Source organism: Aspergillus puulaauensis, chromosome 4 (assembly GCF_016861865.1).
Source record: "Aspergillus puulaauensis MK2 DNA, chromosome 4, nearly complete sequence".
Taxonomy (NCBI): domain Eukaryota; kingdom Fungi; phylum Ascomycota; class Eurotiomycetes; order Eurotiales; family Aspergillaceae; genus Aspergillus; species Aspergillus puulaauensis.
The window spans coordinates 3561714-3578061 of NC_054860.1; the positions used below are offsets into that span (position 1 = coordinate 3561714).

The window sequence follows — 16348 nt, forward strand, 5'->3', positions numbered from 1 at the left end:
TACGTCTTTATTTGCAGGCCCGCGCTATATTCCCGGGGTTTCGATTTCTTCTTCGCACCTTCGAACGCTGTATTATATGGATTTTCTTTTTTTTAAAACTATTATCTGGGACCGATTGATCTCTGATATTAGGGCAGCATGAAGTTCGGCTTGCTGTTTGTGGCACTACAACGAAGGGGAATTCTAACGACCTAAGTGGTGGATAGATTTTACAATATGAAATATTCAAGATAATACGAGAATCAAAGACAGGAAGGATAAGATTATAGTTCGTAATGATTTAATTCATTCTCAAAAGGAGGGTATCGTTATCGTCCGTAAGATCTATCTACATCCCATGCAGAACTAATAGATAATAATAAAACACAAAAAGCCTGGAATGAAAATGAAACCAGACCATATATAACCCAATGCAGCCAAAGACATATTCCAGTAGTGTAATTAAATCAAGTGGGTGCAACTTGCATGATATCGTCACCCTTCATTTTTGAAGAGGAATGGCACGGGTAAAACAAAAGGAGATGGTGTTTTTGTGGATTTTTGTCGTTTTTGTTTAAACGTGGCGGTACGGCTCGTAGGAGGTTGTCCGCTGAGGCGCGTGGTATCCAGGGGCGCTGGGGTGGAAAGGTGGCTGGGGAGATTGCGAGGGGTATGGGCTGCCGACGGGCTCGTAGGTGTAAGGTGCCTTCTCGGCGGTGACGCCACCGCGGTTGCGACCGTGGCGGTGGTTGTAGGGCGAGCGACCGGAGCAGCAGCACGAGCTAATAGCCCAGAAGAGGGCGGCGGCGAGCGAGAAAGCGGTTGCAATCCAAGTAGCGGCGTATATGTTCTTGCCCATGTTTCCCTCGATTCCGTACGGCTTGATCTGGTCGTTAAAGACGCCAGCAACAACAGTAAACATGGCTGTGGACGTCGCAGAGGCCGCGGCCGTGAAGAGGAAGGCCGTGATGGCAATAAGAGTCGTCACACAGGAGCCCCAGCGGCTGAAAATGGCGGTAATACCGAGGAGGAGCTCAAGAGCGGTCGCAGCGAAGGCGATGATGTAGGCGATAGACATCCACTTCGAGACGTTCTTGTAAATGTTCAGCGCCTTGCCAACGTCGTCTGGGAGCGCATTTTCTAGGCCCATCTTCTTAAGGTTCCAGATCTCGATAGGGTCGAAGTAGAACTCAGTTTTGGGCGAGGAACAGTTGGAGACCTTGTAACTGTTGTTGTCGGTGAGGTTGCCCTGGCAGTAGCCGAAAAGACCGATGTTGTAGAAGTCTGGGATGTTGAAGTATTCCTGGACCTTGTCGAGCGCGGTGCTGATGTCGCCGTCATCAACCTGGATATTGAATTCATCCAGGGCGCCTTGGAGGTCATTTTGGATGGGCGCAGAACTATTCAATTGTGACAGATCGGCCTGTGGAAGTTAGCGTTGGGAGTCGCCAGCAAAAAGATGGGGAAGTCGTACCCTAAAGAAGTAGAGGTCGCGTATGGAGTCCGTGCCGTTATCTGTGGATCCGAGCCCAACAATGATGAGACATATTAAGGCGGCGATGGTGAGAACGTATGGGGTGAAGATGCAGAAGAGACGGCCGCCTTTACCCATTTTGACGAAGCTGGTGAGAAGCGAGAGGTGAGGAGGCGAGGTAAGGTGTCGTTGTACACGGGAGGACAATGGATGGATGCAGAAGGACAATGAAACAAGGAGGCCGGCTGGATATTTATGGGAAGGACTGAAGGAGGCTGGATGACAGTCAGTGATCGTTGGAGGCGCAGGCTGACTTCGCCTCTTTTCTAAAATAAGCCAAAACAAATAATCTGTGGCTGATCATCGGCCCGCTAGTCCGCTTTCGGCAAAACCACGCGTCACTCACTGACGTCTGCTTCCTGGCTGGGGGAGCATTGGAGCTGGAGTATTGCAGCTGGATTACTCTGTACAGTATTATTTTTATGGTGCCTTGGGTAACTAACTGCTTCTGCTTACTGATAACCTTGCGGTGTATCTGCGCTGATACGTCCATGCTATCACTGAGGATCGGTGACTGAATATTGCCAGAGGATAAAGTTCTTAGCAGGCAATGCCATTTCTCTCTTGGCAAGCGGCATCTCCCCACAGTACGTAATCCATAAATCCAACGCAGCCAGTCCAACGCTTCGTAATCTCCCGTCCCGCGGGTTGACCTTCAGCCCCAACCGCACATTCTTGCTGTTGCCGTGGATAGGCATCGACATTCCCCTGGCCAGCAGTTCTAATATTAAACCAACCAAATTTCGGTTCCGAGCTCGGATTTGGTCTTCTCCATCTCGTTCCGCCTGTGGCTGTGGCTATTGGCTACAAGCCGACTAGTAACTATGAGGACTGAAGATGAACTCTGGGGCTGAGCTCAGGCTCTGCTCAGCCTTATTAGTCACATGACTTATGGATCTGGCATGGCAACGCATCACATGATCTGGACACCTGGGGCATAAACATGTACTCCATTCACCGTATAAACATTGATTGAATCCATAACTCTCTCCATACCATACATCACTTTTCCATCATCCATCATTACACCTCTAGTTCTCCTCAAACTTGTCAGATGCACTCATTTTGTCATCTTCAATCTCTTCTCCAGTATCCCATCCAAGTGCTTGATCGCCGTGTCTATCTCAGGAATCTCTTCGCTCTCCAGCACAGACCTTCCAGCCGTCATAATCAACCGCTCGGGAGCAGGAACGCCCAAGTATTTGTGGATTCTGGCGCGATGAGTAGCCCGGAAGAGCTGTAGACGTTAGCTATTAGCACGTGGTAGTGACTATATACGTTTCGTGCAACTATATATATATATAGTCGGAAATGGTAGCGCACTTACCCTCAGTTGCTTCAACATATTCTCTATCTCAATACCAATCAAACCATCCCCGGCCTCTTTCGCCTTCTCTCGAAACCCATGTTCGTGTATCGCCTGACATAACTTCCGCTGCGACTCGGGGATATACCGCCTCATGTTCTCCTCGCTAAAATACGGCGACAACCCCAAAAACGCATCTGCAACACGGAAAAAGGGAGTATGGCTTCCGGATAATCCGTCGTATTCGACGTATTCGCCGTTAATCATCTCTCCAGCGCCCCAGCCTGAAGGACCCTGAACGTAGCGCATCCAGACCTTTGGTGAGATTTGGGCCTCGACGAGAGTTTTGTAGAATACGCGTAGTAGACCAGGGAGCTGCTCAACTATAGCCTTAAGACTGGCAAGGCAAGCGTGCTTGTTGCCGCGGGTGTAGTGAATAATGGACTTGGCCATTTCGTGGTATATGGGGAGCGCCTTGGGTAGGTAGTCAGTTAGATAGACCAACAGAAAGGGCGATAGGGCTAGGCTTGGAAAATTGTACATACCAACCGCTCAACAACAACAAATATATGAGAAAAGTTATACTCTGCAGTGCGAATAAGATCCGACAACGCCCCGTTAATCTCGTAAACGATGCGCTCCCGCTCATCAAAGTTGCAGAAATAGTTTGTCATGACGTTCCCCCCCTTCGAGGTGACCCCATACCGTCGGCATATAAACGGCCAGGGTAAGTTCAGTTCCTCAGGGAAGTCGATTATCTTCTCCTCCTGCGCAACCTTGACGACGGGGATCACGCCCCATCGGTACACGTGCCGCATGGTTGCGATGCAGGCGCCGAAGCCGTTGTATGAGGCCGGGGCCAAGATACCTTCACAATTGTCTTTGTTTTCGGTGGCACATAGGATGTCTTTCACACTGGGTAGGTCTACTCGTTCAAATAGTGCTCTTCGTACGCGCTCTCTGAAGGAGTTCCGGCGTTCGGTATTGATTTCGTTATCGGTGATTACATCCTCCGTTGCTAGGTATGGCATTACTTCGAGGTAGATGTCATGGTATGGACGAAGGACTGCAGGCCAGGTATCGCGGTGAGTAGCTCGAGGTGGCCAGCTGCCAGCACCGTCTACGTCGACGAGATGCTTCAACTCCCGAAGGACGGGCTCGTTCTCAGTTGCGAGTTTGATTTGGGACAGGGCATTTTGGTATGCTTGGTTTCCGCTCGAGACCTGTTATAATTGCACTATTAGTCTGGTATGGTTCAGGGATGGACGCCGTTGGAGAACAAAGACAGGGCATATCGGCGGATCTTACAGGCTTTGATAATGGCGACATATTGATACTCTTTGATTAACTGCTGCTTTGAACACACAAAGAATGAATAAAGTGACACAAGGCCATGGTTTCTTCGCCTTTATATGTCCAAGGACCACTCGCAAAGTATTCAATTATGAACTCACATAGCTCTGCTTGGGACCACTAGAACCAGAGTACTCACTAGAGTGTCCAACTCATGAACAAAAATTTCCTATTATTAGACACCAGTGTCTCAAAACAGCTATAGTAACTACGGCCCTGAGTATCCTGGAAAACCATTGCGAGCAAATCCATGGCTTGATCACGGAACCCGAAAGCCGGTCGAGTACAGCTCGGATCGGGGTTCGATGTCTCGTAAGTACCGCGCATATTTCTCATGTTTCGCACGAGTTTAAGGCTCTCGAACCTGTCTCACCTAATACGAGCCCGCCATTATGCTCTCGAAGAACCTGGTTGACTGGATCGAACCGATCGAATGCGGCGGGCCGCACTGCGCCACCATCAGGGTGCCGTGGATCGGAGGCCCTAATCTCACGCAATGCACGCACGATCTCTCCTGATTGCGGATAGGGCTCGATGCTGGGATCTCATTAGCTTCCGCTGTATCGGGTTTCTTTGTTGAGAGCGTGGTTCTGATAAAATTAGAAACCTATACTGCGGGTGCAGCCATACGTGTCGAGCCCTAATTGCCAGTTGAATGGGGATCGCGAACTTTGGTGCACCAGTGCTAAGCATGTATGTCCGGAAAAGGGAAAAGGCCGCCAAGATAGTAGTTCACAGGTCACTAGATATGTTCCGGCTTTGTTATGACTCGTTTCTAGACATTAGTGGCAACGTTGTCGATAAATCATTGGCGCCCTCTCCAAGCGACCTTGGAGGCTGCTGCACCCCAAAGTTAGATGCGAGCAACATTGCGATAAATATCGAACGAGTAAAGTACATTATTTTAATGATGGGTACTTCTAGTCTAGAGATAATTAGTGGCGATGGACACCTACTAATAGCTTGAGCCAATGCTCTACCAAGGTACATCGTCCACAGTAGCCATACGATGGCTATCAGAATGCCTGTCTACAAAGGAACGAATGTCACCAAACGCCTCTATTACGACAGGATCATTCCTATACTCCTTGTCTTGAAAGCCGTAGATGATGCCATCTACCCGTGCTGTCCCCAGAAGCATATCCACCCGCCCTGAATCCCCGCGTGTACTTGTCCACCCCATTGTCTTGCCCAGCTGTCCCTGATCACGCATGTCACTCGCATTCCTTAACTCAGCGCACGTAAAGTTACCAGGCTCACGGCAAGTCCCAAAATTATTCTCCATCTGCGGAAATCCATCATCCATAAGTTTCCGCGGCGCCTCAATACCCTTATTCTCATACTGCGTAGCAACCTCACTCGCCTTCCCACTAAGCACAACCGCCTCATTCCCATTATCGGTAATCGACTCACTCATAACCTTAAATCCGCGACTATCCGCAGTCTGGTAGAAGCCGTATAGTGCCTTCACACCTGCAGGCTGCAAGATGTCGCGTGCTAGATCCCGCAGGGCCTCGATGGAGCACTCGGGCATGCGCTTAGGATCGCACAAATCCGGGTTCTTGATATCAAGCCACACAAAGGTGACGTTTTGCCCGTGTCGGCGTGCATCGGCGACGGAGGTGAATAGTTCTTGCGCTGTGGAATCGGTGCTGTTGGCTTCGCCGGAGTGGTCTGCCCACCATCCGGTTTTCTCTTGCGCTGTTAGGTCAACCTCTATGGCATTGGCACCGTGGGAGAGGGCTGCTGTGACGGCCGAGGGACTGAGGACGCGGTGGGCGATGGCGTAGATTGGTCGTTGTTGTTGTTGTTGCCTTTGTTGGTGGAGGTGGCGGTGATGGTGGTGGTGTCCCGGCGATTGGGCGGCACATCCGAGAATATTGAGGGCACAGAGGGTAAGGAAGATGGTGCGATAGACCGCAACGAGTAAAGAAGGCATTCTCCCTATAGGTGCTTTAGTATCCAATCAATTCAGTTCCGAGGGTGAAAATCCGCGATGAAACAGGTACAGAAATAGAGAAATGCGGCAGTTATATACTTACTCTAAGTCGACGTACCTTTTATTTGGTACCTGGAATTTGTTGACCGGCCTACTTACGGTTATGTCTACTGCAGAGAAGACCCTGGGGGCTGGACACGTATTAATGTCTATTATTTGTAGCGACTCCGCTGTGACTATCTGGCGTGAAACAATCGGAACCACATCTGGTGGCCCTGCGTTACAAGTATTATGGGGTCCAAACCCATTGTTTGCTGATATCGCCAAGTTATTGGCTTGGGCTTCCTTATAGGATCTGCCAATCATAGACACGATCGTACACAAATAAATGAGCATTGGGCTGATCAGCAGATCGGCAGATGTGGCGCTGTTTAGATGTGTAGATAGTATACAGAGTAGACGGGGTTAATACAGATTACAAGTATATCTAAAAGATATTCTATATAATTCAACTGACGGGAATAGCTTCATAAATCATATTAATAAATTAGTGGTTTTTGGCAAGCAACATGCTGAAGCGAGGAGTTGGGAAATGATGTTACAGAGATGACATCAATTGGGTGGAGACACAAACACGTCCGCCCCTTTTTTGCACGCGACACATGCAAACATGTGCAACAACCAGATGCTGTTGGAGATAGCCGGCTAGCCACCTGCCATGCATGGTTTTTGGTGTAGCGGTATAGTGTCTTGTTAGGTTATGGGCCCTTGTTTCGCTTTCTTTGACTACCATGGAAGGTTGCAAAGAACCCCTGGGAGCGCCTGTTTGAACCCTACCGTGGTTGAATTGAATACTATTTTTGAGCAAGCCTGACGGACAGCACCCAGTAATAAAATTCTTGGTACTTAGACAGAAAGACTGAAGCAATTGGGTTTAGGGCTGTCCTTTTTGGGGATAGTGTGTAGGCTGTTAGAGATCCTCTTATTACCCAGGTGTGTTGGAGATAGCTTGCTAGCCATGCATGGTTTTTAATGTAGCTGCACCGATGTTGGCATAGTCGAGCTGTCATGTTGGTTAATGTTATCCTTGCTACGCAGAGCATATCAATAGAGTAGCTGCCGGGCCAATAACTTAAAGCCCTAACTGCCGAGAAAATGTGCATCGAAGAGGTAGTTAGGACACGAATAATTCCAAGGACCAAGGCAATTGAAAGACGACATTTCAAGTCGACTTAGCCGACTAATGTTACCAGCACCAGAGAGGAGTATCCGAATAAGGAGACCGTGGCGACGCTTGTAAGGCGGAAGAAAGCTACGCTCTGCGCTGAGGCTGAAGAGTTTATTGACCGCCTATTGCGAGTTGCATCACAGAGAGATTTAGTATCATTGTATGGTATGGCTTGTTTATTTAATCTCAACTTTAACTTATCCTGCAGAAGGCGCTGGTTTACCGTCAAGAGACCAGGGAGCTAGGGTGGTAAGGGATATGTAGTATCTAGGGGGAAACCACTTCGCGGGGCATTCTCTAGCCATCTGTTATTTCAGCGTAGGAAATTATAGAACACACTTGAGATTCTATGTTGGTATCCTGCACTACAAGGCGTCGTAGTAACAACATGAACATGGCAAGTCTTGGAGCCAGATGACAGAACTGGACAACATCTACCACCACCAACATCATAATTTGAATCCATTGAGGTCTGCTAATCACTAATGATCGACCGTCTAAATGCGTAGTCCACCACCACCACTATCATCAAACGAACCATGCCATTTGATCCAAACCAACCGTTCGCCAAACCATTCGATCGCACCTACAAACCCGGCGATATGGATTTATGAGGAAACCGGCACCGGGTTCTGGATTTGGATCAGGGTTAGATTCTACATCTACTGCTCCTCCTGCTGCTGCTGCTGAGGGAAGTGGATGTTGAATTGTATTGACCACGTTGAGGGCAGAGCACCAAGCGCGTGGGAGGCAGCTGGAGTACGTCGCAGCACATGAGAGAAATGCAGTTATTGTACTGATGATGTCGTGCATTATTAACATTTAATTATTAATTATTAGTACTATCCCCGCAGTACCTGAATGCTTAGCTGCTGCACTAACGCCGTAGCCCTAACTAGCGCAGTGTTTCTTCACGAGGGTCAATCAATTTCCCAAGTGGACACGGCCTCCGTCATTGTTTCAGCGCTCACGGTCCGAACTGCCGTCGTCTGTTTCATTTAGATTTCATTTAGATTTCATTTAGATGCATTTTCTTCCGTTTTGCTTTCGGACTCGGCCAGTGCCCAGGCGTATAAAGTTGGCACACTTTCGCCGCCATCTTATGACTTCCAACCGACCACTGTCCTTCTCTCCTTGCCAATCTCTGGGCGTAAATTCCTATACTTTCATTCATTATGAAGCTCAACGCTCTTTTCTTTGCCTTTGCGGCTGGTACCGCGCTGGCTGCTCCCCGACACAAGAAGCGGGCTACCTTTGAGTGTTTGTCTCGTCTTGCAGCGGTTCTCTGAAATGTCTGCTAACCAGTGGCAGTCTTCGGAGTCAACGAGTCCGGTGCTGAATTCGGCGAAGACACCCTCCCCGGCGTCTGGGTATGTCAAACAAATCAATAACGGATGAGCACAGCTGATTATAGTCAACCAGGGAACCGACTACACCTTCCCCGACCCAGACACCATCTCGACCCTGATCTCCGATGGCTTCAATATCTTCCGCATCCAGTTCAAAATGGAGCGCCTGACCCCCGAGATCACAGGCTCCTTTAACGATGCCTACCTGAAGAACCTGACTTCGGTGAGTTGAAACCCCTATTATATAGTTTGGAAGCCCTAACAAGTCAGACCATCGAGTCAGTCACCAGCGCCGGTGCAACCGCGATCCTGGATCCCCACAACTACGGCCGATTGTATGTTCCCCTCTTATAGTAAATGATTAATTCTATGCTAATCAAATACAAGCAACGACGAAATCATAAACGCCCCCGACGACTTCCAAACCTGGTGGAAGAACGTCGCAACCGAATTCGCGAACAACACCAACGTCATTTTCGACACCAGTATGGCCCCCCCCCCTTAACACATAGCACAACTATTCTAACTCGTTCAGACAACGAATACCACGAAATGGACCAAGAGCTCGTCCTCAACCTCAACCAAGCCGCAATCGACGGCATCCGCGCCGCAGGCGCCACTTCGCAATACATCTTCGTCGAAGGCAACTCCTGGTCCGGCGCCTGGACCTGGGTCGACGTGAATGATAACCTGAAGGCCCTCACCGACCCGCAGGACAAGATTGTGTACGAGATGCACCAGTACCTGGACAGCGACGGGTCGGGCACCTCGGAGACGTGTGTGTCGGCGACGATTGGGACGGAGCGGGTTGCCGACGCGACGCAGTGGTTGAAGGATAACAAGAAGATTGGGATCATTGGGGAGTTTGCGGGCGGGAACAATGACCTGTGTCGCACGGCGATTGAGGGCCTGTTGGATTCGTTGCAGGCGGACTCGGATGTTTGGCTTGGGGCGCTTTGGTGGGCTGCTGGGCCTTGGTGGGCGGATTATATCTATAGCATTGAGCCGCCCAGTGGGATTGCTTATGAGGGGATGCTGGATACGTTGAAGCCTTATCTGGGTTAGGTAGGGCAGGTCTCTCTTTCTGGCGATGTACAATATGAACGGAGGGCAGAAGCAGAGATGGCACTGTTGTGAGCTTCTTCAGCTCCTGGCTAGAAGGTGGTTTATATTCTCAAAGATAGCATGCTGGCCATCATATTCAAGTAAATACACTCCAGTATAAAGTATCCAAGTCAGCACCAGGTCGACTCAAACGAATGTCCTGCATTTTATAGTATAAATTTCCAAATTGGAAACCTGCAGTCCGAGTGCAGCGCCATAACCAATTGGTCATACTGGCGACATCGGAAATTGGCTTGACTTTGAATTTTTGCGCGGTGGTAGATTCGACGAGTTTGATACCTTATCTCGCATATCGCGAGCAGGGATGTGATTGATGTGACAGCATTCGCATGTGCCCATGCTTATTCTCTAAAAGAGAAACAGTTGACCTCTTTAATTAAGACCAATCCCCCAGCAAAGGAGCGCTCTCATCCAAAAGCCGCTGCTCGCGATACGAATCAATGCGCCTCTGCCACGTCGCAAACCACTCAGTGTAAGCATCAAGTGCGCCTTCAGTCGGCGGGGTGGCGGCATCAACAACGAGAACCATTTTCGTGACCCCATTTATATCCATGATATGCGGGGTGATGCTCCCGTACCGAGTCGCCGATCGGAGGGGCAGTTGGGCGGCGGTGCAGGTGCCGGCCTCGAGATCGGACATTGCATTCATCTCATCGGACTCGTCGAGGCCATAATACTGGTACTCGTCCTCGCCGTCTTCGTCGTCCCAGTACTGCCTTCGTCGGGAGAAGAAGATTGGTGTCTCGCAGAGCTGGGTGAAAGAGGGGGTATTATTTTAGTGGACATTGTGGGAGTGTATAGCCAAAGTGAGACAAACGTACCTGGGACACCAGGCCAAGCGCGAAAGTCACAAAGACGACAGCGCCAAGGATCAATATGATGATCTCGTCGGCGGCTTTGGCTCCGTCTGGGTCTGATGGGTGGACGTGGCCGGTGAGGGTGGAGTTGGCCATGGTAACATGTTCACGGCCAACTTCCAAGGCAGAGTTGGCTGAGGTCCAATTTCCAAGGCAGCTGCAGTTGTGGGGTTGAGTCATTTACAGACTTAAAACATCTTTCCCGTCCCGCATTCTTTTTTCTCTATCAGTTTAGTTTAGAGTGTGTGAAATACTCCGACCCGGCCTGGCCCGAGCGGGACCGGACTGTCCCGTGCACGTGGGCCCACAGGCCTTTTGATTAGCTACAGACATAGTATAACTAACTAACTACTCTTCAACAGCTATTTCATACAACTACCACCCCAACGGTGCCAGAACTGCCTTCATGTCCTCGGCCTGCAGCTGGTGATACTTCGCCGAGGGATGGTAGTCATTCCACCACACAGAGCTCACCCCGTCCTCGTTGATACTTGTAGCATCCGGGAACCCGTAGTCGGCAGGGTTATCCAGCACATCCGTCATAAAAGACCACGAGTCATAGAGCACAGCCGTGACCTATTATTACTCAGTTGTGCTCTTGGAAGTATGGGGAAGGACTGTACTTACCTCAGTGTTTGCGCTCAGTCCCGTCACCAACGACTCAAGCTGCTGATTGTACACATCCAAATACGCCGCATGCTGCTCTACCGTTTGTTCGCCCTGTGCAAGGAAGAACGGAGTCCGACCTGTTGGCGGGACATTCAAGAACAGGAACTTGCGTCCCCCGGCGCTGATGACCTGCTCAACTAGAGAGCTAAGCCGGTCCATCAACTGCGGAATGAACGTGTCCGCGTCTGTGTTGTAAAAGACAGCTCCAATGCTATGATACGAATTAGTAGTCTCTCCATACACAGCCACAAAGGAGAATCAGTCATACTCGTTCACCCCAATCCAGAACGCAAACACCGCATTCTCAGCCGTCCACGGCGCAGAATCTGGCTTGCTGCTGTACGCCTGCTCAAATGTCTCTACCTGGCTGACTAGATCTCCCTGCGAAGAGGGAATGAGAGAGTCGTCGATCGTCGCGCCCCCAATCGCGAGGTCATACGAGAGCACAAGTGATGCGTTCTGCTCGGTTGTTAGGTACCCGACCCAGTTGACGCCGCCAGTTGTCGTGCCGGTTCCTATGTTTATTAGCATTTTTCTGTAAGCATTGCAACCCCTACATCCACATTTACTTTTATGGAAGCTGGGAAACACAGAAACTTACCCAAGGCTGGATTCCCCATCGGATTCGAAGCGGATGGTTGCTCGCCTGTCGTGCTGAAGCCAGTCTGCGTATACGAATTGCCACTGCGCTTGGAGGGTCGTGTCAGGTACACCGTTGATATGATTTAGGTATGTTTAGCAAGGAGAACTCGTACAATGTGAAGAAGTAGGTCAGTTCGTTGGCCTGTCGGCGCCGCGGCTGGGCAAGTACCATTGGGATGGCACCGGCCATCAGGCATAGTATGAACCTCATCGTGGAGAATTGGCGAGTATTGTACAGTAAAGCATGTTTGTCTGACACCTCAGGAGTTTCTTTTTGACTGCGAGGTGGGATGGGATATAGCATAAATTCATAATCTCAGTTCTGCCGCCCCCCCCAGGGGCACAGAGAGGCCCTGTCGGAGGTTGATTAATTGCTGCTCCGTGTTTACCAAAATGGTCTCTTGTGGCCGATGGAGATACGGTAGTTACTCCGGATCAGCGATCGAAATGAAATGGACCAAGCAGGAAACGCGCAGATGAGTGTGGAGAACCGGATTTTAGGTGAAACCACCAGAGTGTCGCATCTAAGCCGCTTTGGCCACGGGATTACGGGAAAGTAGATAGAGCACGGTTTACAACACGCTGATCTTTAATTCTATATACAAGTCTATTTCAGAAAAGGAAGAATCAAATGTCCACTGTGAACATTTCCATCCCGACCCCGCAAACAACGAGCTTAGTTTCGCCCTCGTCTTGGAAAACATCCAGCGACGAAATATCCGCCACGGAGCTGTACCGGTCAACCAGATTTTGCACCTGGATCCCGCTCAAGGTCGGACGATCTTTCACATCGATGGTCACGCGCCAGAGCTTGACTCGGTGGTCGTTTCCTGAAGAAGCGATATTGAGATGCATAACCCCGTCGCTCACAGTTATAGACTTCTCGACCGCTTTGACGTCGTTCACAGATGCTGTGTGCGCATCTGGGATTGAGATTGTAGCTGCGCGGCCGCTTGTTTCGTCGTCTTTGTTGTCTGTGTAGAGGAGGGAGAGCGTGATCGCGTTGTCGTCGCCTCCTGCGATCACTAGTGTCGTGGTGTCGGACAAGTGAACTAGGTCTATCGACTTTATGCTGTTCGAGTGAATTTGGTGTCGGCTTTCGCAGACAATGTTTTCCTCTATTTTATTGATAGAGCTGAGGGACTGTTCCAAGCGCAGGGTCTCGCTGAATGTATAGAATGGCTCCAACGCTGTAGTTATGTCCCAGAGCGTGAAGTGCCCGTCCGTTGAGGTTGTTATCAGGTATAATGATAATGCGGTTCGTAAGAATCGTACTTGGGTGAGGCAATTGCTCGTATACGTGCCACTAGCCAAAAGTGTGAAATAACCGTCGTCGTTGACGCATGATAAATGGAAGACCTTGAAGATTAGCAGGAGAACTCTAGTGTGGATGCTAGACTTACCTTGATCGTAGAGTTGGAATATGTCAGACAGAGCAAGAAGCTAGCTTCAGCCTGCCCGTCATCCACATCCAAAATATCAAAACTCGTCACTCGAAGCTCAGAATTCGGATTGCTTTTCGGGCACCACCCCTGAAGAGCCGCCGCCAAACCAAACACGGGGATTGAACTGATTTTCCAGACGAAGAAGTCCTCCATAGCACTACTCGTAAACAGGAATTTCCCATCCTTCGACCAACCGATATGTTGTGGTGCAGAGTCATGTGCTGTCAGAACCCGTACACACTCCAATGCTCCCCACGGGCCTGACCTATGTGGTGGTTTCGGCGTGAAAATGCGCAGCGCTGTATCCTCAGACCCAGTGACAAGCAAAGGGCTCCCGCCATTAGGAGGTTGGAAAGTCCCCAGTGCCTTTATTTCTCTTCCATGTCCGCCAGCGCGAATTGAGCGTGAGGCGTGCGCATTGATATGAGCTGCATTGAAGCCACCCTGTGACCAAATGACTAGAGCCTCGCCAGGCCTTTCGCTGCTCGGATGGAATGCCCAGCGCCGATGGCCGCCGCCGCAGTGGATCCTTGCGACCTCGGAATGGGTGGATTCGTTCCAGATAACGAAGCTCATGCCGCCAAATCCGTAGAACATGAGCTCCTGCGAAGAGCTATCAATGTAGGCGCCCTCGAGATGGAATCCCAGCGTGGTAGGAGTGTGTAGGGTGCGAAGGGACATGGCGCTTTCGGATATTTCCAAGACGTTAACGCGGTAGGTTCCATCCCGTCCGCAGGTCAAAAAGTATTTACTATCGGTCGGCGCAAGAGAAAGTGAAGTGAATGGCACTATTTTGGTCAAGCCATCCTTGCTGTGGACCCTGTCAACCTTCATGAGCAGATGTAAAGAACCCGTTGGCACCCTTTTGTATACCGCCAGTGATCCATATCTGGAGCCGACGGCCAGATAGTCGTTGTTGTGGACCAGGGACGCACAAGCAACCTCAAACCCCTGTGTAAAATGCACTGTCGCTCTCTCCACCTGAGGCTCTGTATCGGGCGAGAGGTGGACGTGGAATAAATCGGCGGTGATAGGGGTTGCGTTTGTTGTTAGGAAAGTAATCACCGCCGGTGAGTCGGATGTCTGTGGTTGGTAGTCTAAGAGGTGTAGAGTAACCGGCCGTTGACCCACTGTCACCACATTGGTGAAGGATCTGGCTTGGTGATCGTAGAACCGAATGAGCCCTTGCTTGCTTCCGATGAGAGCAACACCTCGGGATGGCAGACCCGATATTACGGAATAGGACCCAAGATCCTCGTCCACGAACAGAGTTTCGCAAGCCATGCGTCGGTCAATAGGGTTATGAGCCTCGACCCAACGAATTTGGACTTCCCCGGCGGTCGTCGTTGCGAGGAAACAGTCTGGAGAAACGAAGGCGAAGGCTCTCATGGTAACTTTAGCACTAGCACTGGTATCCTCCGAGCCTAATGTAACCGCCATGCGAGTAGTCCGATTAGGACATAATAACTCTTCTGCCTCCTGGACGAGATTGAAAGTCCGGACGGCACCATCATTTCCTCCGGTGTAGACTGTTGTCTCCGCGCCGGTGGTACACATCCCAAGAGACCAGATATGCTTGCCGCTGTGTTGGCGGAGAGAGCATGTGTTGGTTAGTTTAAATTCTGGCTTTTGGGACAACGACCGCTCCCAGGCGAGATCCCACACTAAACAACACGCATCCTCCCCGCGGGAGACCAGGCTCAGCTTTCCATTGTCAGGCTGCCGGGGAACGAAATCCACTCCCCATATCCGAGCTCCGTGGCCAAACGCGCTGACAATACAGGATTCTGAATTCGTTTCCTTCCCGTCGGTCACATTGCCAAAGCCAGTACACCGGAGATCGAAGCCATCCGTGGAATAAGCGGATGGCTCGTCCGGGGACGCGTGCTCACAATCTGATATGTCCCAAATTCTAACGGTCCGGTCGTCACTACAGCTAGCCAGTAGCCTGCCAGGACGATCTCCGTGCAGATTAGCAATCGCAGGGGATATCTCAACGTCGAATATAGACCCTTCATGTCCCGTGAAAAAGTGGTGTATCGAACCGACCGCATTGGCGGCCGAGCCTTGACTCTCGCGGACAAAACATGACCAGACTATTATTTCGCCAAAGACTGTTCCAGCTGCCACCACGAGGTGGGAAGGAGCAATCGGGATAATTTGCGCGGAATATAAGATAGACTTGACTCCCACCACGAGTTGCCGAACATGTATTGCTTTCTCGTATGTTGACGAAATATTCTCGACTACAGAAATGCCAAAGACAGCATTATGCGCCGTTACGAAGTACGCCGTACTGCCATCATTTGTGGTACTCGGTGCGCATCCAGCCGAAACCCAATCTGGGGCCAAGTACTCGGCACTTGAAGCCACCAAAGAAGTGACTGGCAATTCCCTTGCGCTGCCCTCTGAGTACTTCAAGTCAATAAGTCTCAGGGATTGGCCTCCCCATGCTAGAAGTTTAACATGGCGATGCCCCTCTTCTTGCTCATCTCGCAGGACCGTAAACCCGTGAAGGTGGCTTATCTTGAAGACTTTGAGAGATGTCAGGACTTTCCCACTTCCCTCTTCAATAAGACGCGCAAATAGTCCTTGGCCAAGAAGTACTAGCCTGGAATCTCCGAAATCGAATGCCCGGATTGTGGTGACTGGGACGCAGGCATCAACGTGCTGGCAGCTGATTAGCAGTAAACAACTGGAATAATGTCAGAAATGACCAACTTCGAGTGAGGAATTCATTTTCAATACCAGTGAGCCACATCGGCTCGCCTCCAAAAGTCAATCGCTTGCAACGCAAAACGCTCGATTCTTCCCCGCATAAAAAAAGATCCAAAATGATAAATTCCAGCGATAAGGATTATGTAAGATCCTTATCAGCCTCTTTGCCCAATTAGGCAAAATTTAACACGTGACTTCGCGGCT

General features: G+C 50.2%; 7 protein-coding genes across 7 annotated transcripts; 1 reads left to right on the forward strand and 6 right to left on the reverse strand.

Moving 5' to 3' along the window:
- Positions 1 to 553: 553 nt before the first annotated feature.
- On the reverse strand, positions 554 to 1591 carry APUU_41367A (SUR7/PalI family protein; the record flags this gene model as incomplete). Its single annotated transcript, XM_041704542.1, has 2 exons — positions 554 to 1402; positions 1454 to 1591. The coding sequence occupies 2 exons, from the start codon at positions 1589 to 1591 to the stop codon at positions 554 to 556; spliced, it is 987 nt and encodes a 328-aa protein (XP_041557117.1).
- A 982-nt stretch (positions 1592 to 2573) lies between these two features.
- On the reverse strand, positions 2574 to 4148 carry APUU_41368A (uncharacterized protein; the record flags this gene model as incomplete). The annotated part of the gene is made up of 4 exons (XM_041704543.1): positions 2574 to 2750; positions 2841 to 3293; positions 3365 to 4042; positions 4128 to 4148. 4 exons carry the CDS (start codon positions 4146 to 4148, stop codon positions 2574 to 2576), a joined length of 1329 nt encoding a protein of 442 aa, XP_041557118.1.
- Positions 4149 to 5148: 1000 nt separating this feature from the next.
- APUU_41369A (uncharacterized protein) lies at positions 5149 to 6111 on the reverse strand (the record flags this gene model as incomplete). Its single annotated transcript, XM_041704544.1, has 1 exon — positions 5149 to 6111. The coding sequence occupies one exon, from the start codon at positions 6109 to 6111 to the stop codon at positions 5149 to 5151; it is 963 nt and encodes a 320-aa protein (XP_041557119.1).
- Positions 6112 to 8514: 2403 nt separating this feature from the next.
- APUU_41370S (glycoside hydrolase family 5 protein) lies at positions 8515 to 9753 on the forward strand (the record flags this gene model as incomplete). The annotated part of the gene is made up of 6 exons (XM_041704545.1): positions 8515 to 8599; positions 8651 to 8709; positions 8762 to 8911; positions 8959 to 9023; positions 9076 to 9173; positions 9224 to 9753. The coding sequence occupies 6 exons, from the start codon at positions 8515 to 8517 to the stop codon at positions 9751 to 9753; spliced, it is 987 nt and encodes a 328-aa protein (XP_041557120.1).
- Positions 9754 to 10189: 436 nt separating this feature from the next.
- APUU_41371A (uncharacterized protein) lies at positions 10190 to 10766 on the reverse strand (the record flags this gene model as incomplete). Its single annotated transcript, XM_041704546.1, has 2 exons — positions 10190 to 10564; positions 10635 to 10766. 2 exons carry the CDS (start codon positions 10764 to 10766, stop codon positions 10190 to 10192), a joined length of 507 nt encoding a protein of 168 aa, XP_041557121.1.
- A 279-nt stretch (positions 10767 to 11045) lies between these two features.
- Positions 11046 to 12192, reverse strand: APUU_41372A (SGNH/GDSL hydrolase family protein; the record flags this gene model as incomplete). Its single annotated transcript, XM_041704547.1, has 5 exons — positions 11046 to 11246; positions 11298 to 11550; positions 11608 to 11854; positions 11941 to 12023; positions 12095 to 12192. The coding sequence occupies 5 exons, from the start codon at positions 12190 to 12192 to the stop codon at positions 11046 to 11048; spliced, it is 882 nt and encodes a 293-aa protein (XP_041557122.1).
- A 416-nt stretch (positions 12193 to 12608) lies between these two features.
- Positions 12609 to 16165, reverse strand: APUU_41373A (tRNA (34-2'-O)-methyltransferase regulator RTT10; the record flags this gene model as incomplete). The annotated part of the gene is made up of 3 exons (XM_041704548.1): positions 12609 to 13340; positions 13385 to 16096; positions 16148 to 16165. 3 exons carry the CDS (start codon positions 16163 to 16165, stop codon positions 12609 to 12611), a joined length of 3462 nt encoding a protein of 1153 aa, XP_041557123.1.
- Positions 16166 to 16348: the final 183 nt, after the last annotated feature.